This window comes from Microcebus murinus, chromosome 14, assembly GCF_040939455.1.
Source record: "Microcebus murinus isolate Inina chromosome 14, M.murinus_Inina_mat1.0, whole genome shotgun sequence".
Classification (NCBI taxonomy): domain Eukaryota; kingdom Metazoa; phylum Chordata; class Mammalia; order Primates; family Cheirogaleidae; genus Microcebus; species Microcebus murinus.
In genome coordinates, this window is record NC_134117.1 from 23,904,210 (window position 1) to 23,926,541 (window position 22,332).

General features: G+C 47.5%; 2 protein-coding genes across 2 annotated transcripts in view; both read right to left on the reverse strand.

Moving 5' to 3' along the window:
* WBP1L (WW domain binding protein 1 like) overlaps positions 1–1,171 on the reverse strand; it is a 61,669-nt gene extending 60,498 nt beyond the window's left edge. The window contains exon 1 of the mRNA XM_012770193.2: positions 1,041–1,171. Within this exon, the coding sequence (XP_012625647.1) occupies positions 1,041–1,130 (90 nt within the window). The 5' untranslated portion in view covers positions 1,131–1,171. The remainder of the gene's footprint in view (positions 1–1,040) is intronic.
* Positions 1–22,332, reverse strand: part of SFXN2 (sideroflexin 2) — a 113,664-nt gene that overhangs the window by 88,797 nt on the left and 2,535 nt on the right. The window contains exons 2-13 of the mRNA XM_076009816.1: positions 15,777–15,910; positions 14,754–14,939; positions 14,399–14,569; positions 13,329–13,427; positions 12,298–12,373; positions 11,918–12,003; positions 10,244–10,304; positions 9,802–9,868; positions 9,103–9,152; positions 8,742–8,791; positions 7,274–7,321; positions 1,041–6,357 (exon numbers count right to left, since the gene is read on the reverse strand). Of these exons, the coding sequence (XP_075865931.1) occupies positions 6,258–6,357; positions 7,274–7,321; positions 8,742–8,791; positions 9,103–9,152; positions 9,802–9,868; positions 10,244–10,304; positions 11,918–12,003; positions 12,298–12,373; positions 13,329–13,427; positions 14,399–14,569; positions 14,754–14,914 (969 nt within the window). The 5' untranslated portion in view covers positions 14,915–14,939; positions 15,777–15,910 and the 3' untranslated portion in view covers positions 1,041–6,257. The remainder of the gene's footprint in view (positions 1–1,040; positions 6,358–7,273; positions 7,322–8,741; positions 8,792–9,102; positions 9,153–9,801; positions 9,869–10,243; positions 10,305–11,917; positions 12,004–12,297; positions 12,374–13,328; positions 13,428–14,398; positions 14,570–14,753; positions 14,940–15,776; positions 15,911–22,332) is intronic.

A 22,332-nucleotide genomic window follows, 5' to 3' on the forward strand; every position in this document is an offset into this window, starting at 1 on the left:
AAGTATTTTGAGGGCACTCAGTTTCTGCTCTTGGTCACAACATGAAGTTCAAGCACTAAGTTGTACAGACTTTGTCATTATGCTGTCTGTGTATGTGTGCCTTTCTGGAAAAAACAGAGAAGGGAACAGAAAGTGAAGAAAAGAGGTAAAGCCCTGCCAAATGCAAGGAAGGAGGGGTGATTCCCCCTGCTGCACCCCACCCAACTTGGCACCCAGAGTAACGCTCCCATTAGGGTTTCGAAATGCCAGCTGGAGCTGGAATCAGCACAAGCAAGCTTCTCTGCCTGGATAAAGAGCAAGCCACCCAGCAAGAAAAGCTGGGGTGCTCCATTTGCTGTCCATATTGGCATCAGAAACACCCTTTGCTCAAAAGCCCTGAGCTAGCTCAGATCTGCATCAGTGACTTGCTCTCCCAGGCCAACCAGCCTAACAGCAAGAGCTTGTTGGGGCTCAGTGTGTCCCTACTCCTGAGGGGTCCCACTATAGTTCATCCCACCTGACTTCCAAGATCTTGCCTCCGACAACCTGCCTCCAAGGGTGCCATGGCTTACACCAATAAAAAATGGGACCAAGATGCCCTCAGAACTTTCCCCTCTCCAGCTTGAAATAAATATCCTCTCAGGATCCCCTCTTTCTCTCTCAGACGAGCTCAATATCATAGGTACCCCTACACAAACAGACTCACATCCTGCATTGCTGCCTCAGATGCCTGCTCCACTGGGGGGATATGAATACGCTTCACATGCCCCAGCTTGGCACCACCATCCGCTCACAAGTCAACGCATCCCACCTAACTTACCTGCATCTCAAAGGCCCCTCACTCGATTAGCACCATGCGTCTACCACCTCCCTGCCACCAAAACCGTCACAGGTATCCCTCACCTAAATACCGACGCTCCCTTAGATCCTCTCCACGCCACGCATGGGCGCCCCTCTCGGGACCCCTCAACTCTTGGCAACAATACTCCCTCAGACCCCTTCAGCCAGGCCTCGACGACCCCCAGGCCCTCAGCCTGGCCCGGACGCCCCCTCCCCCTTACCTGCGGGGGTTCAGCCCTGGCTGGCAAGGGGCTGGGCAGCGCCTGGAGGAGCAGGAGCGCCATGCCACCCAGGAGCCTTCTCCTCTCCATCCCCCTCCTGCTCCTGCTCCTCCGCCACGGCGCCGCCACCTCCCTCCTCCTCCTCCCTCTCCTCCTCTACCCTCTTCTTCCTTCTTCCCTTCTTTTCCTGTTTGACTCTCCCCTCCTGCTTCCGGCTCTGCTCCACCCCGCCCCAGGCAAAACACCCTCCTAGACACGGGGGAGGGTCTCCAATTCCAGCGCTTCATTGGTCCTTGCTCTTCGTCCATTGACCAAAATAGCTGTCGATCAAGTCGAAGTCCCGCCCTCTTCATGAAAACAGAAGACTGGAGCGATCCAGCCAATGAAAAGTAGGAGGAAGCCGGGCCATCTTGAGTGTGGCGAGACTGTGTGAAATGCGTCCCACCACGCACAGCGTGGCGGAAGTAGCTTAGATCAAGGGGAGGTGCTGCTAAGAGGTATTGAAAAGTCTATTTCGGACGCAACCATCTAGAGTGTGGCGGAAATACTAGGTTTCCACAGTTTAAGAAAAAAAAGAAGAGCGTCGTGGTGACACTAAAGGGTGTTGGAAAAATGAGTTATTTCTGGAAGGTAACCAGGAGCTCCTCAAAAGGAAAACAATGTGAATCTAAAAAGTTTTTGTTGTCTTTTGTCTTGATGCATAACACCATTACCAAGGTCTCCTCTCTCCCAAACAGCAGCTTAGCTCCCTTTGAATTCCCTATGAGATAGTACCTTTATCTGAGGCATGGTGCTTTGTTACCCCAAGTTTCAAAGACAAAATTCTATTGACTCTACCTTTGAAATAGCTCTGAAATCCACATTCCCCAGCCCCCATTGTTTGAATTCATGTTCTTATGTTCAGGCTAAATAAAAATGGCCTCCCAACTACCCCGCAAATTGCCAATTCTTCCCTTTCAATTCCTTCCGCACCACGACAGTGGCAGTGCTGCACCACATAAAACCAAACGTTATTATGTTATGGCTTCTCCTTTTGAAATACTTAAACTAGCTAGCTACAGAATATATAGTCCAAACTTCTCAATATGGTGCTGTGACTTAATCCATTTCTCTTTATCTCACCTCCAGCCACTATTTTCCCACAGTCTACTCATGCTGAACACTTAGAAGCCCAGTAACCTCATTTACACATTACACAGTCCATTCCCTGCTTACAAAGTCTTAGCCTCCATCCCATTTCTTCTGAATTTATGTAACACTTAAATCTGCCTGCCTCATTTGTAGCTTTTTGTACAGCATACTAGGTCTTTTTATTCTCCTTTTCATTTAAATCGCTACAACATTCTGTACAGGGTTCAACCAGGAGCTCAATCAATGTTTGTAGGTTAAATAAATGCATAAATGAACACTTGTGGCAAAGAACCCAGCTGCCTGTAGCAGCCAATTTCCTCTCAATAACCTGCCAAAGTGTTTTACAGCCTGACCCAGTCTAGCCCACAGCTGAGCCCAGAGGGAGCTGTTCTTGGCTTATTTCTTGGCAAAATAAGAAACAGGTAAAAGTGAAGAAATCCATTTTGCCCCAGCTTAAGAATATCCACAGTTCTACCTCTATCTTGATCTTGCTTTCCCAAGTACTACAAAAGGTGACAAGTATTTTTGCCAACTTCTAGTTTTTTAAAAACGCATCCATCCCACAAATCAAGCTCTTTAGGGGAGAAGGTTGAGTACTAAGTTAAGCAAGGACTAAATTATTTTCATGGCACAGTCACTCAATCCTGGCCTCAAGAAGTTACTAATGTCCACTGGAAAGGCTAGGTTTCATCATCATTAGAAAAACCATTTCAATTTGGCAAATACAAGAGATTTTCTCCCAACTTCCCTTCTCCTTTTACCTGAGAGTTAAACTGAGCTACCGGAGAGGACAAACACTAAACCCTGTGCAGTCTGGATTAGCACTTCCCACACCAAGGCCTTCTAGTAATTCTACCTCTTATTCAACATCCCACAGGAGCCAACTCAAAGGAAGCAGAGAGATGCTACCATATAGGACTGACATGTAGTTTGAGTGAACACTTTTTTTAGAGACAGGATCTTTGCTCTGTTGCCCAGGCTGGAGTGCAGTGGCTGCATCATAGGTCACTGTAACCTGGAACTCCTGGGCTCAAGCAATCCTCCTTGCCTCAGACTCCCAAGTAGCTGAGACTACAGGTAGAATGAATCTTTTTAAAGCACCCCAGAACACTGTAGCCACCACATACTCTCCAGGACTTTCCAAAAGAGCAATTGTCTATGAAGAGAAGAGGAATGCTGGGAGACTTGAGGAGCTAGGAAAGAAAGAGGAAGGTTGTTGACTTTGAAAGTTGTTTCAACTCAGTAAGGAGTTGTTCCTGAGCTCTGGCTACCTCTGATGCTTTTCTTTTTCCTATTTGCCTTTGACAATGGCAAAGCTGAAGCCAGTTCTCCCATCCTAAAGAAACTATCTCAAAGACAGACTTTTCTGCTTAGACACCAGCTAAAATCAAATTGCACATGTTACAAAATGGATGAACCTTGAAAATATTATGCTAAGGGAAAGAAGCCAGACACAGAAGTCGACATACTGTATTATTCTACTTATATAAAATGTCTAAGGCTGGGCGCGGTGGCTCACACCTATAATCCAAGCTCTCTGGGAGGCCGAGGAGGGAGGATTGCTCGAGGTCAGGAGTTCAAAACTAGCCTGAGCAAGAGTGAGACCCCATCTCTACTATAAATAGAAAGAAATTAATTGGCCAACTAATATATATATATATATATACACACAAAACATTAGCTGGGCACAGTGGTGCATGCCTGTGGTCCCAGCTACTTGGAAGGCTAAGGCTGTAGGATTGCTTGAGCCCAGGAGTTTGAGGTTGCTGTGAGCTAGGCTGATGCCATGGCACTCACTGTAGCCTAGGCAACAAAGTGAGAAAAAAATAAAATAAAATAAAAAATAAATAAATTAAATGTCTGCAATAGGCAAGTCTATAGAGACAGATTGTGGTTGTGAAGGGCTGGGGAATAGGGAGAATAGAGAGGGACTGCTAATGGGTATGGGGTTTCTTTTGGGGGTAATGAAATGTTCTGGATTCAGATAATGGTGATGGTTGCACAAGTTTGTGACTATACTAAAAACCACTGACTTGTATACTTTTTTTTTTGAAATAGAGATTCACTCTGTCACCTGGGCTAGAGTACAGTGGCGGCATCATCATAGTTCACTGCAACCTCAAAGTCCTGGGCTCAAGTGATCCTCCTGCCTCAGCCTCCCAAGTAGCTGGGACTATAGGCGTGCACCACAATGTTCAGCTAATTTTTTTCCTATTTTTTTTGGTAGCAACAGGGTCTCACTCTTGCTCAGGTTGGTCTCAAACTCCTGAGCTCAAGCAATCCTCCTGCCTCAGCCTCCCAAAATACTGTGATTTCAGGCATCAGCCACCTTGTCCAGCATGAATTGTATACTTCAAAAGGATGAATTTTACAGTGAATTATATTTTAATTTTTTTAAATGGGGAAAAAAATCAAATTGCAGCCAACACTTTGGCTTTAGGGAGGCCCTTCCCTTTGGAGCAGTTTCCTCCAGCATCCTCAGGCCCCACCCCAAACCTTCAGGATTAGAAATTCTGGGGTTTGGCCCTATAATCTGTGTTTTCACAAGCCCCCCAGGAGATTTGGATACAAATTCTTAAGAACCACTGCTCCAGGGTAGGGTAAACTTTTTGAGTAAAAGGTCAGATGATAAATATTTTAGGCTTTGCATGCTACTTTTATATAGGGTCTCTGTCACACATATTCCTGTTTTTCCTCTTTTTTACAACTCTTTAAAAATGTAAAACCTTTCTTAGCTTCCAGGCATACAAAAACAGATAGTAGGCAGATTTGGTCCCTTGAGCCATGGCTGGCCAACTCCTGCTCTAGGGCAGTAAACTCCCATTCTGAGAGACCTCCTGAGCAGGCAGATTCTTCCCCTTTAACTAGAGAAATGAACAATGGCCTCCAGGCATCAGAAGTTCCCAGTATATTTGTGATACCCTCTGACAGGCCAAAGCCAAGGTGAGAGCAGATCCTGCTTTCCATCCAGACTTTTAGTTTGCAGACAGTTTTTGTGTGTGTGTGTGCTCTTTCAATTTATTCAATTCACAGTGATATCTTTTGAACAGGGTCAGCAAATCCCACACACATTGATCCCAGATAAGTCACAACAGTCCTCCAAGGAGCTTGAGAAATCACGTTGGGCAGCCAAGCTGGGGAACGGAAGTGGCTGCACTTTGCTGTGTGTCCTTTAAGGCTCTTTGGTCCTGCTTGATTTCCTCTCATAAGGGTCCAAATAAAACTTCCCTTTCCTATTCAGTACCCACCAATCTTTCTTTGGTGTTTAACCTCATTCACTGAGGAAGGGAGGCAGCCAGGAAATGATACCCATTAAAATGTGTAGTTAATGCCTACATGTATCCTGTTCACTCAGTTAGTGGATGTATCTTTTCAGACAACATGAGGCACTGGGAAAAAGAACTTCCATTGTTACAGAAAAGAAGATCCCAAGAATAGATTCAGACATGATTTGAAGCACCAGGTAACTCTGCTGCCTCACACAGTGTCCATTTTTTTAGCACTAACAACTCCTGGGAGTCTGACAAACTCAAGTTTAGCAGAGTTCCCAGAGAAGCTGTCTGACCAGGGTCAATAAGGAGGAGGATGGGAAGGGTGGAGAAGAGCCCCAAGGTGACACAGATGTCTTTCCTCTTCTCTCCCTGAGGTGCTAGAACTGCACGGGTAAAAGGTCCATAGCTTTGGAGAGGAGGAAGGGAAGAGTGGGAGAAGCCTCTCTTCATCCCCAAACCTGGCTGGAACCAGGATCCTAAAGGTTTCCTAATTTTTCAGATGAAAAATGAGTGTCTCCCCAGGTATCAGCAACTTCTCCCTGAGAAGGCCTCAGCTTCTGGTCTCCAGTGGACAGGAGTTAAGGAAGAAGCAGATAGAACACTTTGGTCTTTGCTCCCCTTTTTTGATTTCTGTTCCCTGGAATCCAGTAAACAAACCAGGTGCCTGGGTAGAAGCATGAGGCATCCTCCCACCCCCAGTCCACCCTGACCTTCAGGCCTTGTTGGCGAAGAGGAATGAGGACACAGGTGTATACAGCGGCCAAGGAGGAGCTGAGGAATATGGGTACAGACTAGTCCTTTTGGGGTGGGGCATTTAGAGACCCTTATTGAAGTAGACATAAGGCAAAAGTTCTCCATACTTGGCCTTGATGGTGTCTTGGAGCTCTGGTTCCAGATAGGAAACTGACAATTCACTGGAAAGAGAGAAGAAGGGGGTTATAAACATGACACATGGGACAAGCAGCAAATTACCCTCAGATACAATCCAACTCAAATGCCACCTCCAAGTAGCTCTTCTTGACTTTTTCAGCTAGATTACTGGCCTCTGTATACCACAGTATTTTGTTTTTACTTCTCCTTGGCCTGACTTCATTCTCCTGGGCTAGGATTCTTGGTTTAAACTTCTGTCTTCTCCACACTATCGTAAGCACAGTGCTTGAGACACAGGAGATGGCTAGCAGATGACCACTGAACTAGTATTGAACTAGAGCACCAAGGAAGGGGACATTGGCACCTTCTCCATGTATATTCAAGCTACACCTGTCTCCTGGGCCAGTATCCCCAGTGTCCCCTAACCCCAAGGTGTGTCCCTTCCCTTTTCCATCATCCCTTCTCCCTATGCACCCCACTCCCCCTTAGAACACATAAGGGAAGTGGAGATGTCCAAGTTGTCAACCCTCTGGCAGACATGAGCCAGAAGTACCTGTCCCCTTACTCAATTTTATTTCTTTTTTTTTTTTTTTTTTTCTGAGAAACTGCTGGACCCTTACTCAATTTTAAAGACCAGATCCAGCCAGGGGAGAGCGTCCTAACAGCCCCACAAGGAAAGAAAGTCCTTTGTTGTTCCCTCACCTTCCCTCCAAGGCAGCCCTTGCTCTGCTAGGAGGGAGCAGCCTCATTCCTGCTCCTGGCTTCTCCCACCCCTTGTATCTATTTTGGTTTGCCATTCACACAGGGTTAAGAGGTCCAGAGTTTAGGCTGATGGGCACTTATCCTTCAACAATTGCTGCCCTTCCTGCCCCCTCCCTCTCTCCTTGTGGGCAGCAGGCAGGTCAGGGAGGGCGGTGGCAGGTGTTCAATGAAACAAAGCGAGGAACGAATAGCTGATACCATCTCTGTGGGAAGAGCCCACATGCCACTGGCACCATGAAGATGAGGCTGCAAGAAAGGAGAAACCAAAGCATTAAGGGACATCGTCCCACTGGCCTGCCTACACCCCATCCTCAGGAGAGGCTCCCCAAGGGAAGGGAGAGACGCCCACGCATCTGGCCTGCCTTCCCAGCCCGCCCACATCCTCTCCTCGAAGTGCAGGAGACTCTTTCTGGCAGGGGGATAAAATCAGTCCCCTGGCACTCCTCACCTCCATCCCCACCCCCACCACCTAGTTCAGGCTGAGGAGGAAGACAAGGAAGTGACTGGGAAGTGTGAGCAGCAGACCTAAAGCCCACAAGCACCGCCACCCACCGCTGTGGGGAGAGGGGGGAGTGGTGTGAGTTCCAAGGCCCGGCTCCTTCCCTCAGTGAACGCCTGGGCTGTCAGAGCACAGTGAAAGGCAGTTTCAAACTTCACTGTGCCCACAGATAACTTCAGGGGCTTGTGAAAATATGCACGCAGACTGAGTAGATCTGGGGGAGGGCTCGGGAGTCTTTTAACAGGTTCTCAGATGATGCTGCTGATGCTGGCCAGGGCCAAGTTTGGGATGCAATGTCTTACCAGATCTGGGAATCTACCAGACCTGGCTTGGTATCCCAGCTTTGCTACTTAACCAGCTGTGCAACCTTGAGCGAGTTACCTCTGAGCCAGCAGAGGGAGGACAACAGTGCCCACTTTGCAGGGGTACTGTGAGAATTAAATGAGATAATATACGCAAAGCACCCAGCCCAGGGTAACTCACTTAGCAGAAGTTTGTACAGCATAATGTTAGACTGTTTAGGATCAAATCTCAGCTCCAGCAATCAATTACCAGCTATATGCCCTTAGGCAAGCTTCCCATCTCTCTAAGCCTCATTCTCTTCATTTACAAAAAGAGATGATAATACTATATACACCTCTAGAGCTGACAGAATTAACTGAAATTATAGACATGCAGCATCAGCTCGGCAAGGACACACAGAAAACACCCAGTCAACGCAGATGTTAGTGTAGCTGTCAATAGTCCTGTGGCCTTGCAAGCACGATTAATGTAGGATGTGTCCAAGCCAATGGCAGGCACCTACAAATCACGACTGGTGGCATTTTCATCCTGTGGGAGGCTGGGACACTTGATAGCCCCAGTCAAAGGTGTGTCTCCTTATTCTTGTCCCTTCTTTAAAACTGCTCCAGTCCCGGAGGGAGACCCTGGGACAGACAGGCACCCAAGCACCCCACTTTCCACATGGACCTCTGCATAGGGCCACCACCCTGATGCCCTTAAAAACAATGGGGTGAGAGCTGTCCAGATGGAACACAAGTATTCTGAGCTTGGCCACTTTTAAACTCAGGTAAAGGAGTACATGTTCTCCAACATGAACTAGACAAGAAGACAGATCTTGGGTTCCCTAGCCACCAAGAACCCAAACCATCAAAACACAATACTCACAAGCACCCAGACAGCATGACCTGCAATGGGGCATGCAGGACCTTGACTTTCTGCACAAAAACAAAAGAGAGACCCACGTGGGACTTCTATGCTTTAAGGTGAACTCCATGCTGCCCTGCCATGGATCAGCCAGCTAGAAGAACATTAGGTGGGGACCCCCAGGCCATGAAGGGGAGGATAAGGGGCTTTCTCTTTCCTCTCTGCAAACCAGGTCTAAGCAGGAGGCCAGCAGGGATTGGTATGGGCTCCACCTGAGTGAGATGGTGGTGCGGCACTTAGAGGGAAGGATGGGAGTTAAGGCGTCCCCAGGTGTGGATGGGGCACTCTGGGCAGGAGAGATGCAAAAGGAAACCCTACCCACCTGCATGAAGCGCAGCTTCTCCAGCCTTTCCATGATGACTGGCAGCAAGACTGGAAGAGACCAGGGGAGAAGCTGAGGGAGGGCTGAAGACTCTCCCCAAGACTCCTTCTGAAGCCAAATCAGGGACTGAGTGATTCCCTCTCCTTCCCCAGAAGCTTCATTTGGGAGAAGAACAGAAGACCTACGTAGTAGGCACAGCCACCCCCAGCCCCTCTCCCCCAAGTCCCAGCGGCACCGTGCTTCCCAAACTCCTCAACCTGCACACCTGCAGTAACAGGAGAACACGTGCTGCTAAGCTCAAAGCATCCTTCTCAAAACTCAAAAATATCTTTGAAGGCTCCTGCAAGCAAATTTTGTACCCTATTCTGCAATATGTCCTTGCTGGAAGCAAACCAGAGCCAGGAACTTATTTTTTCTACCACTGTCTCCCTAGCACCCTACACTGTGTGCAGCACATTAAGCAATGTTGCTTAACAAGTATTAGTTGAATGAACATAACTTTTTCCTCCAACTCTCTGATTAATCGACATTCTAAGGAACTAGTGTGGTTGTCCTGGGCTAGAAGCATTCAAGCAAAGCAGTTTGAGAAGCATGGCTGTAGAGGCTGGGGTCCCACCTCCCACCCGAGAGCTGAGTGTGGCTCAGCCCTACACCCCATGTTCCAGGAACCCCCAGGCTGGGAGGGCCTCCCCATCTTACTCATGCCAGGAGCTGCCATGGTGATTCGAGAAATAACTACTTGGGTGATGCCTATGGCGGCAGCTCTCTGAGGACAGAAAAAAGTTGTAAGGAATGACTTATCCAGTGTACCTAGGCATTTTGCTCTCTAGGACTGGGTCAGCGTCGTGGCCAGGTCTGAGACGGTAATAGGGAAGGGATGAACCTGCCAGGGGCTCAGTGGCCCAACCCTCTCCCACCCAACTAGACTTTTATGGCTTCAGGACCAGAAATGATGGAAAGAGGACATAAATGGCCTACTCTACACAAAGAAACGTAGGGAAACATTGACAGGAAATGAAGGCACAGTGAGGGAGGTTTCTCAGTCTTATAATGGCGTCCAGGCCTTCTCTGATCACTAAGCAGGGGACAGGGTCTGAGAGGGAATTCCCTCCTCCCACCCCAAACGGAGGTCTCTGCTCACCTGGGAGTGACCAATCTCCTTGTGATTTCTGTCCTTCACGCAGATGCCCTGGATGAGTTCCCTAAACAGAGACAGGAGTTGCTGGACTTAGGAAAGGGGCACTGGAAGCATGCTGGCCATGTGACATGCCAGGGGACCAAGGCCAGGGCACTGAAGCTCTAGGAAGCCACCTCTTTCTGTACTCCAGTGAATGACATCTCAGGAGTGCCCTAGGGCAGTGGATAAGAGAGGTGGCCCTGGGCCGAGACTGCCTGAGTCGACTCCTGAAACTGCAGGGTATGTGTGTGACCTCAAGCACAGTCCTTAACCCTTCCAAAGCCTCAGTTTTCCTCATCTGCAAAATGGAGATAATCCTGGAGCCCACCTCATAAGGCCTGGTGAGGATTAAAGGCGATAATGCCTGCAGAGTGCTTAGTCCAGCACTGACACTCAGAGACCGCTCCACAGACAGTAGCTACGCTGGCCATTCTCCTCAGGCCAGTTCCTGAAGGGACAGTTCCCCACACCCAGTGGGTGGCTGCGACTCCTTCATCTGTTAGGAAAGAGCCACTGAGGCGGGGAAGGAAAGAGGACAGGAGTGACGTGTGTGCGGCACACATGGCTATGCTGACAGTGCTCTTCCTACAACGTGTCTTGCGGTAAGTTTCCATTTGCTACTAGTCCCAAGAAAATGGGGCTTATAAATATCGATGATGATGACAATGGTAGCAATAAAGCAAACATTTATGTAGCATTCACTATGTTCCCAGTGCTGTCTTGAGTGCTTTATGTATATTACATCATTAAAACCTTGTACCAGGCCGGGCGCGGTGGCTCACGCCTGTAATCCTAGCACTCTGGGAGGCCCAGGCAGGCGGATTGCTCAAGGTCAGGAGTTCAAAACCAGCCCGAGCAAGAGCGAGACCTGTCTCTACTATAAATAGAAAGAAATTAATTGGCCAGCTAATATATATAGGAAAAATTAGCCTGGCATGGTGGCGAATGCCTGTAGTCCCAGCTACTCGGGAGGCTGAGGCAGGAGGATTGCTTGAGCCCAGGAGTTTGAGGTTGCTGTGAGCTAGGCTGACGCCACGGCACTCACTCTAGCCTGGACAACAAAGCGAGACTCTGTCTCAAAAAAAACAAAAACAAAAACAAACCCTTGTGCCAGACGAACACCTATGCTTTCTCTGGGCAAGAATCAAAAACTGGGAGACACAATGAATTTCTCCTTTACCTTTTCTGCTGAAAAGCTGAGAGCTGTGTGCCTGGAAAAAACTCCTCTGGCTTCTTTCAAAGCTTGTGGGCTCTGCTCTGTCTTTACACCCCTCACTCTGCTACGTTCCATCCCGTAAGCCGTCTCCAGGGCTTTGGGAGTGGGCAGCGTTCACAATGTTAAGTTTCATTTGAAAGGACATGATCCAGTCTAAACCCCACAGGGCCACTCCATCTCCCCCAACCCACACCATGCAGGAAGGGACACCTGCCACCCTCAACACACTCACTAAACCTGTCACCTGCCACTCCCAGGGCCACCACCCCAGGAGCAGCCAATCCTCAGGGACCCTTCCGAGGCTCAGCCCAGCAGCCCTCCCCACACCCACCTCAGTCCCCCGAAGCCACCAACTGCCTTGGTTTCTTGCCTTTTCCCTGCTAACCTTGTGGTTTGGGGGGGAAAGGGCTCCCTATACTCACTGCTGCCGCATCATCGGGATGTTGACGCAGTTAGCTGCAGCCACGGCGGCAAAGGGCACCCAGCGGCCCACCAAGGGTGGTGCTCTCTGTGGGGGAAGGGGACAGGGGGAGTTGTTGGGCTCACCGGAAGATGGGAGTAGAGGCGGCTGAAGGACTATAAAACAAGAAAGAAAATGAGACCTTGCTCCTGCCACGCATCCAGACATCCATCTGGGAACTCCAAGCTCCCTCAAAGGCCTGAGAAAGACCAGGCTAGGGCAGCCCTGCTGTGGTCCCCATGACTGGGCTGGGCTCTGGCCCCCACCAAGTCTGAAGGGTGTTTTCCTAGGACTCTGCTGCCCTCAAGTGGCCACCATGCCCACAGCAGCCCCAGGCCATACCTTGGTCAACATGTTCATGCCCACAGCAGTGGCCACGGCAGTGGTTGTGGCTGTGAAGTAGGAAAGGGCCATCTGCCTAGTGGAGGAGAGAGATGCTTGGTAGTGGGTGGTGCTGCTGGCGGAGGGCAAGACTATGGACTAGGGAGAGCAAGTCTGGTGATGAGGCTTCACGCCTGAAAACCTCACATGGTCCGTTCCCAGCCTCATCTTGTGATCCTCTCCCCCACACTCATAGCACCCCAACCCCCTTGACCTTATACAAGCACTTTAAACATGCCAAGCTCTTTCCTGCCTCAGGACCTCTGCACGCTGCTGCTCCCTGCTGGAGAATTCTTCCCTACGCCCTTGCATGGTTGAATCCTCATCCTTCAGAACTCAGCTGAAATGTCATCTCTACAGAAGGGACTCCCCTGGCTGGCCTGACTACACAGACACCTTCTGCTGTTCTCTGCCTTGTCACCCTTTATATGTCCTCAGTGGCAGCAGTCACAACTTAAGATTATGGTGCTTGTTCTCCTAAAAGACCTTAAACTGGCCAGGTGTGGTGGCTCACGCCTATAATCCCAGCACTTTGGGAGGCTAAGGCAGGAAGATAGCTTGAGTTGCCAGGAGTTTCAGACCAGCCTGAGCAATGTAGAGAGACCCCATTTGTATAAAAAAAAAAATAGAAAAAATTAGCCAGGTGTGGTGGCGTATGCCTGTAGTCCCAGCTACTCAGGAGGCTGAAGAAGGGAGGATCACTTGAGTCCAGGAGCTTAAGACTGTAGTGAGCTATGATGATGCCACTGCAATCCAGCATGGGCAACAGAGTGAGACCCTGTTTCAAACAAAACAAAAACCTTAAACTCCACCAGAACAGGGACCAGGAATGCCTTACTCAACAACGTATCCCCAGCACCTAAAACTGTACACATCCCAGCACGTGATACACACTGAAGAAATATTTGTAGAATGAATGAATGAATGAATGAGCAAATAGAAGGACTGTTCCTGGGGAGGTAAGCGGACAACCTGGGGTTCAGGCCTCCTACCTGACTGATGTCGGGGAGGCTGCATTCCTGTTGGTGTAGTTGACCAAGGCATTAAAGGACTGGTTCACCCACTGCCAGAAGATCACCGCCGGCATCGTCCTACCAGTAGGGAAGGCCAGGAGAGGCAAAGAGTAGGATGGAAGGGAGGGCTTGGGGTACATCAGTGAAGCCGCATGATTTGCAGTTCCCTAAACTGTGCCTGTGCTGCTTCGTGTACCTGGGCTTTTGCACACGCTGGCTCCTCTGCCTGGAATATTCCCCACCCCCTCTTCCATACATGGCCAAGTCCTGCTCTGTTGAGACAGCACTTCCTCCTTGGAACCTTCCCGACACTTCCCCTGCCCTTTGTGAGACAGAGTTAGTCATTTCATGCTCCCTGTTCCCACAACCCCATGCTTTCCCCCCAGCCTGCCACTTACCAAGCTGTATTATAACTGTTTACACTTCTTGGTCTTCTGAACAAAACTAGGAGCTCCTTTAGGGGAGGTACTAAAGTTTTAATATTCCCAGAACCTGGCCCAAAGCCTAGCTCAATAACTGAACAAATGAATGCACAGTGCACAGATGGGAGGGGGCAGGGGGAAGGTGGGGGGAAGGAGGAGGAGGGAGGAGGAGGGAGGAAGGTGGAGGAAGAGTCACACATCCAGCAGCTACAAAGTACATTCTCTCCCCAACCAAACCCAGAGAAAGGGTCTTCCTACTTTTTCATTTGGATGTTACATTATAACAATAAATTTATCGTGGAATGTGTACTTTTTAAAGAGGTAGCTTATTTGTTGAGAGTTCTATAGAGGACTGCCTGAGTTAACATCCAGGCACCCACATTTCCTGACTGTGTGAACTTAGACAAGCTACTTAGCCTCTCCAGAACTCTAGTTCTTCATCTACAAAGTACAAATGATAATGGCACCTAGGTGTAGGGCTGTTGAGAGGGTTAAATGAGGCAATACAAGCAAAGGACTTAGCACAGTGCCCAGTACCTGGTAAGTGATCAAAAAAGAGGGCTACTATGGCTTGGTGCTAGCAGACCCAGCAGCTGTCCCTCCCACTGCCTTGCTGCCAGGTCCCACCTGTAGAACTGGAGCATGAACCCTGTGATGATCATGCCGCCAGGGACCTGGAAGGACATGCGCCCAATGACATTCATCTTCTCCCCGGTGTCAGGGTGGAAGGCTGAGTCATACAGCTTCTTGGCATACAGTAGCTGTTCCACTTGGGTGCCTGGGGGCACGACCCCCATCCTGTCACCCAAAGACAACAGGCAGTTACCACCCAGCCTGGCCAATGCTTCCCAGTCTCCCACTCTCATTTCTCCTTCCCTCTTGAGATCTCTGCCCATTCCTTCACCTTCAGTTTCCACCTCCTCCCCCAAGGACCCCGTCAATGTCACCCTACTGCCTTCAGCCCCTTCCCTTAACCACTCACCTGCTCTTCTCCACCATCGCTTTGGCCCAGTCCAACTTCTGCTCTGGTACAAACACGGTGCGGGGGTCCGTGATGTTGAAGAAGTGTTTCACTCGCCCCAAGAAAGTGCCCTGGTCCCAACGGGGGGCATCGATGTCAAAGCTAGACAGGTCGGCCTCCATCTTTGCTCACACACACACCTGTGGACTTAAGAGACAGAAGAAGAATGAGGATTGTCCCCCAAATCAAAGCCTTTCCCAGAAGCCCTGAGCACATCCCACTGTTACGGACTGCCTGCTTTTACCAACCACTGGGCACCAGCTGACTCAGCTGGGGAGAGCCCCGGAGAGTGGTCACCAGACTGAGCAATTGGGCACCAACATGTATGTCCTGGTGGCCAGCCTTGTGCTTTACCACACTGTGGGAGAGACTGGAAAAAGGGACAGTAGAGTGCCTGTCCTTGGGGAGCCCCGAGTCTGACTGGGGAACAAGACCCTACTCATGAAATAATATATAATACCCCCTGGTGCTTTGGGCAGGGAGGTGGGAAAAGTAGCCATTTTGAAAAACATCCAGAGCCCTCTCTTCTTCTTAAAATTTTATTTTTTAGAAATGGGGTCTAGCTATGCTGCCTAGGCTGGAGTGCAGTGTCCCTTCCTAGGCTCAATCATAGCACACTGCAGCCTCAAACTCCTGGGCTGAAGCAATCCTTCCTTCTCAGCCTGGCAAGAAGGTGGGACTACAGGCCTGTACCCTGACACCCAGCCCCTCTGTTCTTACCAAGGCCCTCAAAGGAAACTATTTTACCAGAACCTATCAGGTTTGGGGGAAAGAACTCCAGCCCCCTCTTGCCTTCCTGCCTCACCTGAAGTGGGGTGAAGGGACGCTCAGAAGTACTTGTGAAGGTCAAGGGCACAGGCTCACTTGAAGACTAAGGCCTCATCACAGGACTGTAGCATGCTTCCTTCCCCCCACCACCACTGCATCAGGGAGGCCGCTGTGTAACCACAAGGGATTACAACAGAAAAACTGCAAGGCTCATACCTTATTTAAGAAGTCTCTGGCCGGGCACGGTGGCTCATGCCTGTAATCCTAGCACTCTGGGAGGCTGAGGCCGGCAGATTGCTCAAGGTCAGGAGTTCGAAACCAGCCTGAGCAAGAGCGAGACCCCGTCTCTACTATAAATAGAAAGAAATTAATTGACCAACTAATATATATATATGGAAAAAAATTAGCCGGGCATGGTGGCGCATGCCTATAGTCTCAGCTACTTGGGAGGCTGAGGCAGCAGGATTGCTTGAGCCCAGGAGTTTGAGGTTGCTGTGAGCTAGGCTGATGCCACGGCACTCACTCTAGCCTGGGCAAAAAAGTGAGACTCTGTCTCAAAAAAAAAAAAAGTCTCTAGAAGCCCAAAGATGACAAAGGAGACAAAAACAAGGATACCAGATGAAATATTGGCCTTTGACACCTATAGCTACAGCAAACAGTAAACACAGCCTAACTCCTAGCCAGATAAACATAAAACCTCTCACCTCAGTCCCTCTTACCAGCCAGGTCCCTTGTGTCTGGATTTCAACAAAAAATTATAAGGCATACTCAAAAGTAAAAAACACAGTTTAAAGAAACAGACCAAGTATCAGAACCAGATTCAGATAAAACAGAGATTTTGGACTTATCAGAGCAGGAATTTAAAATAACTATGATTAATATGCTCAGGAATCTCAAGGGAAAAGTGGACAACATACAAGAACAGATGGATAACGTAAGCAGAGAGATAGAAACTCTTAAGAAAGAATCAAAAGGAAATTTTAGAAGTCAAAAACACTGTTACAGAGATGAAGAAAGCCATGATGGACTCAACAGTAGGCAGACATGGCCAAGGAAATCAGTGAGCTTGAATGTGTCAACAGAAACCTCCCAAATAGAAATGTAAAGGAGAAAAAAAAGAATAAAAAACCAGAACAGAATATCCAAGAACTGTGGGACAACTATAAAAGGTACAATGTATGTGTTAATAGAAATACCAGAAGGAGAAGAGAGAAAGGAACAGAAAAAATATTTGAAGTAATGATGATTGAGAATTTTGGAGCACCAAGCAGGATAACCACCAAACACCCTACACTGAGGCATATCATATTCAAACTGCAGAAAATCGAAGACAAAGAAAATAAGGAAAAGTAGGCAGAGGAGGAAACAAAACCTTACCTACAGAGAGGTAAGATTTCTCTTCAGCAACCTGGCAAGCAAGAAGACAGTAGAGTGAAAGATTTAAAGTGTTAAAGAAGAAAAACCCAACCTATAATTCTATATCCAGTGAAATTATTTTTCAAAAGTGAAGAAGCAATAAAGACTTCTTGGACAAACGAAACTGAGGGAATTTGTTGCCAGTAGACCTGACTTGCAAGATGTTAAAAGAAGTTCGAGAGAAAATTATATAGGTTATGAGATCAGACCCACATAAAGAAAGTGTCAGAGAAGAAATAAATGAACTAAATGAAGAAAGTGAAGGAACAAATAAAATCTTTATATTTCTTATTCTGAATTAACAGCAAACAGAGCCGCACACGTGGTGGCTCACGCCTGTAATCCTAGCACTCTGGGAGGCTGAGGCAGGAGGATCGCTCGAGGTCCAGAGTTCAAGACCAGCCTGAGCAAGAGCAAGATCCTGTCTCTACTAAAAATAGAAATAAATTAATTGGCCAACTAAAAATATATATAGAAAAAATTAGCTGGGCATGTTGGTGCATGCCTGTAGTCCCAGCTACTCTGGAGGCTGAGGCAGAAGGATCACTTTAGACCAGGAGTTTGAGGTTGCTGTGAGCTAGGCTGGACGCCATGGGCTAGCCCAGGCAACAGAGCGAGATTCTGTCTCAAAAAAAAAGAAAAAACAGCAAACAGGTAACAGTTTGTTCAATATAATAATAGCGACAATGTATTCAGTAACTATAGCTTATGGATAAATGAAATACATGACCCCAATAACATCAAGGATGGCAGGAAGGAATTGGGAATAGACGATTATAAGGTACATGTGCTCCCCACGAAGTGGTATAGTGTTATTTGAAAGTGGACTTGGATTAGTTGTAAATGTATACTGCACACTCTAGGGCAACAAACTAAAAAAGTTTTCAAATGAAGTATGATTGATATGCTAAGAGAGGTAAGAAAATGCAGTCACACAAAGAAAGCTAAGGCTTTTGAATTTTTGCTTGAAAATTTTGGGAAGTCATTAAAGGATTTTAAGAAGAAAAGTGACAAGATCAGATGTGTAGTTTAGAAGGGATGCTCCAGACACTCGTGAGAATAAACAGGATGTGGCACAACCTCACAGGACACAGAGACAGGCTGGAAGGGAACTCTAATAATACAGACATAACGGAGAGAGGCTCAAACGGAGCCAGGTGCACTCAAAGGAGAGACCAAAAGAAGAGAACCGTTTAAACAAGCAGAATCTTAGGATTTGCTAAGCAATTGGGTATTAGCAGAATATTGTATAAGTCAGAGTTCAACCAGAGAAGCAGAATCAGTAGATATATATTAATATATATATATCCTTTATATAATAAATATATGATATTGATAAATACATAAAAATCGATTTATTACAAGGAATTAGCTAATTGGCTTAAATAATTGTGGCAGGTGGTTAAGCAAGGACACAGCCAGCAGGGCAGGCAGCCAGAAACAGACCATCCTGGGCATAGAAAAGTGACACGGGTTATGGCTCAGAGACTCAGACCTCACGGTTGGGGGGTGCCTGCCCCTCCTTTGAAGGGCTTCCATCTGATTAGGTCAGGCCACTGGGCATAATCTCCCTTTTGATTAACTTAAAGCCAACCAATTGAGGACTTTAATTACACATGCAAAATCCCTTCACAACAGCACCTAGATTAGCATGTGTCTGAAGAACTGGAAGAAGGTGTGCTAAGCTCCCACTGTAACTGGAACCGGACCAGAGAGGGAATGCCAGGAGCTTAGCCTAGCCAAGTTGACACATCACAAATATCTAGAGTGATACCTGGAGTTTCTGCCTTAGGCAACAAGGTGCTGAGTCAGAGAGTGTAGAAAAATAGGCTTTAAGGGAGAAAACAGTGAGCTTGATTTTTTGCATGTTGAGTTTTAAGTGCCATGGGACTTGATTAATGCAATAGGCTGCTTCCCGTCTTGGGCCCTTTCCAAAAGGTATTCCCTCCCCTCTTTACTAAGTAACACCTACTCGTCCTTTCACTTTCTTTAGGAATAATTTTCAGATTTACTTCTATACCTTCTATTGTTAGGCCATTTGTCTTTTTTCTGAAAACTATCATCTTAACTAACTTAAATAGTCACCTTTGAAGTCAGGGGATGTGTTCATTTTGCTCTCCACTGTTGTCCCAGTGCCTAGCACAAGTATTCAAGCACGTGCTGCATAGAGGGCCAGCTCAGCAGCAAGTAGGTATTCAGGCTTGACAGAAAGCATAGAGGTCTGGGCTGGAAGGAAAAAGTTGAGTCAGTAGCATTGAGGTGGTTTAAGATAAAGTTTTCCAATGAGAATACACAGAATGGGCAAACCCTGAAAAACCACTACACTTAAGAAGCACGCTTGGCCAGGCACGGTGGCTCACGCCTGTAATCCTAGCACTCTGGGAGGCCGAGGAGATCGGATTGTTCAAGGTCAGGAGTTCGAAACCAGCCTGAGCAAGAGCAAGACCCCATCTCTACTATAAATAGAAAGAAATTAATTGGCCAATTAAAAATATAGAGAAAAAATTAGCCGGGCATGGTGGCACATGCCTGTAGTCCCAGTTACTCGGGAGGCTGAGGCACAAGAAGGATCGCTTGAGCCCAGGAGTTTGAGGTTGCTGTGAGCAAGGCTGATGCCACGGCACTCTAGCCCTGGCAACAGAGTGAGACTCTGTCTCAAAAAAAAAAAAAAGCACACTGAGAAAATGAATCCCCGAAAGATGGAAAAGAAGCACCAGAGAAACAGGAGGGGGAAGGAACCAAGTAGAAGAGAGAGCGGTGGTCAATTTTAGATTTTTTGTTAGGGTGGAACAGACTTCAGGAAGTTGATGTGCTGTGGCTAAGTCATTTCCCAAGAGGAAGGAACCAGGAGAGGAGTAGAGGCCAACGTGGAGCATCCACAGCACCTGGCTGGCTCTGACGCTACTACTGAAGTGGCAATGTCTACAAGTCAGAAGGCAGGCAGCAAGCGTCCGCTGCCAAAACTCTTGACTTCCCCCTCTCCCACTCCACTTGGCCTCCTGCAGGCTGGTTCTAAGACCAAAGGCATTTCTCTCAGTCCGGAACTAGGAGTGTGAAGGAAGGGAAGAGAGTTCACTTTCCTGGACTCTATACTGGCCAGCAGATCACACAGTGCCTAGGCTTACCAAGCCCCAGGCTCATGACCACTAGAAACAGCTCAATGAGCAAAATGCTATGCCTCCCTGTCAGCACACACCACCAGACCTTCTCTGACATCTCTCTCCACCCTCAACTCAACATTGCAAAGCCCTCTGCCTCTTACAATGAAAGCATTTTTAACATGAAGGGGTAATCATTTGCTAAATTATGCAACAGCCTTTGCCTTCTTAACTGAGGTCAGTATAGAAACTGCACAGCCCCTGTCTTATATAAGACATAAGGCCAGGCTGGGCATGGGGGCTCACGCCTGTAATCCTAGCACTCTGGGAGGCCAAGGTGGGTAGATCGCTCAAGGTTAGGAGTTTGAAACCAGCTGGAGCAAAAGCAAGACCCCATCTCTACTAAAAAATAGAAAGAAATTAATTGGCCAACTAAAAATATATAGAAAAAAATTATCTGGGCATGGAGGTGCATGCCTATAGTCCCAGCTACTTGGGAGGCTATCACTTGAGTCCAGGTCTTTGAGATTACTGTGAGCTAGGCTGACACCACCACACTCTAGCCTGAGCAGCAGAGCGAGACACTGTCTCAAAAAAAAAAAAAAAAAAAAGACATAAGGCCCCTCCCCCAACAATCTAAATTATCTTTCTGGAACATTTTCCCTAACACCCACTGTCCCCCAATGGGTACAGTTCCTTGATTCTTTCAGGGCAAACTCATGTCTTTCTGTTATATATTCCCCTAGTACCCTGACCTTTTGTAATTGTCACCTTCTTGTCATTTACTGTTAAAATAAAATCTGCCTTCCCTGACAGACTGTAAGGCTCACGAGCATTGGGACACATCTGTAATGTTCACTGCTACATCTCTCACGTGTCCTCTAAAAATCTGTACTGCCTGCCTGAAATGAATTCCAACTTATTCTTGCATTCTCTTGGCATCAAGGATGTTACTCCTACCTGGTTGATCCTGCCAAGTAGCAAAAAAGAAAAAATAGGATATCACTCCTTTTAAGTCAAACCTAGAAATTGCCTGGGTTATAGAAGGAAGCGCAGCCTTTCTTTCATGAAGATGCAAACTGTCTACCTTGCTTGTACTGAGTCATATCTGGTGTCTAAGTTTTCTTCCACGGTTACTCTTCCTCCTCCTACACAGGCCACATCTAGTATTCCCTAAAAAGGTCACCATCATGTCCAGGGTGGCCCAATTTCTGAAGGATTATGGTTCCACTACCAGGAACAAGGTAGGAGATAGAACTCAGACAAGTGATTGGTTGATACTTCCTGCCATAGTTAGGATGTTTGACCCCTACAAACCTCATGTTGAAATTTGATCACCAATGTTGGAGACAGGGCCTAACGGGAGGTGTCTGGGTGGTTATGGACAGATTCCTCATGATTAGATTAATGTCCTCCCTGGTGCAGGGTGAATGAGCAAGTTCTTATTCTATTAGTTCTAGCAAGAGCTGGTTGTTAAAAAGAGCCTGGTACCCCCTTCTCCTCTCCTGCTTCCTCTCATGCCATGTGATCTCTGCACATGTCAGCTCCTCTTCACTTTCTGCCATGAGTGGAAATAGTCTGAGGCCCTCAACAGATGTTCAATCTTGAACCTTCCAGCCAGCAAAACCATGAGCTAAATAAACTTCTTTATAAATTACTCAGCCTCACATCTTCCTTTATAATAACACTAAATGTTGGCCGGGCGTGGTGGCTCATGCCTGTAGCACTCTGGGAGCCTCAGGCAGGAGGATCGCTCAAAGTCAGGAGTTTGAGACCAGCCTGCGCAATAGTGAGACCCCGTCTCTACTAAAAAAATAAGAAAAATTAGCTGGACAACTAAAAATATATATAAAAAAAATTAGCTGGGCATGGTGGTGCATGCCTGTAGTCCCAGCTACTCGGGAGGCTGAGGCGGGAGGAACGCTTGAGCCAAGGAGTTTGAGGTTGCTGTGAGCGAGGCTGACGCCATGGCACTCTAGCCCAGGCAAGAGAGTAACACTCTGTATCAAACAACAACAACAGCAACAACAACAACACTAAACGGACTAAAACATCTCCCATCTAGGATTAGAGACTGTCACAATTTAAAGGCATTAGGGATTCAAGATTTCGGTTTATTGAAGAGGAAACTGAAGCCTAGAAAAGTTCACACTGATTGGGCCAGAACAATAAGCATTTGTGGCACACTTGGCCTTGCAGTAAGCACTTGTGGCACATGTAAAGATGAACAATAAACAGATCCTCAAAGATGCAACAAT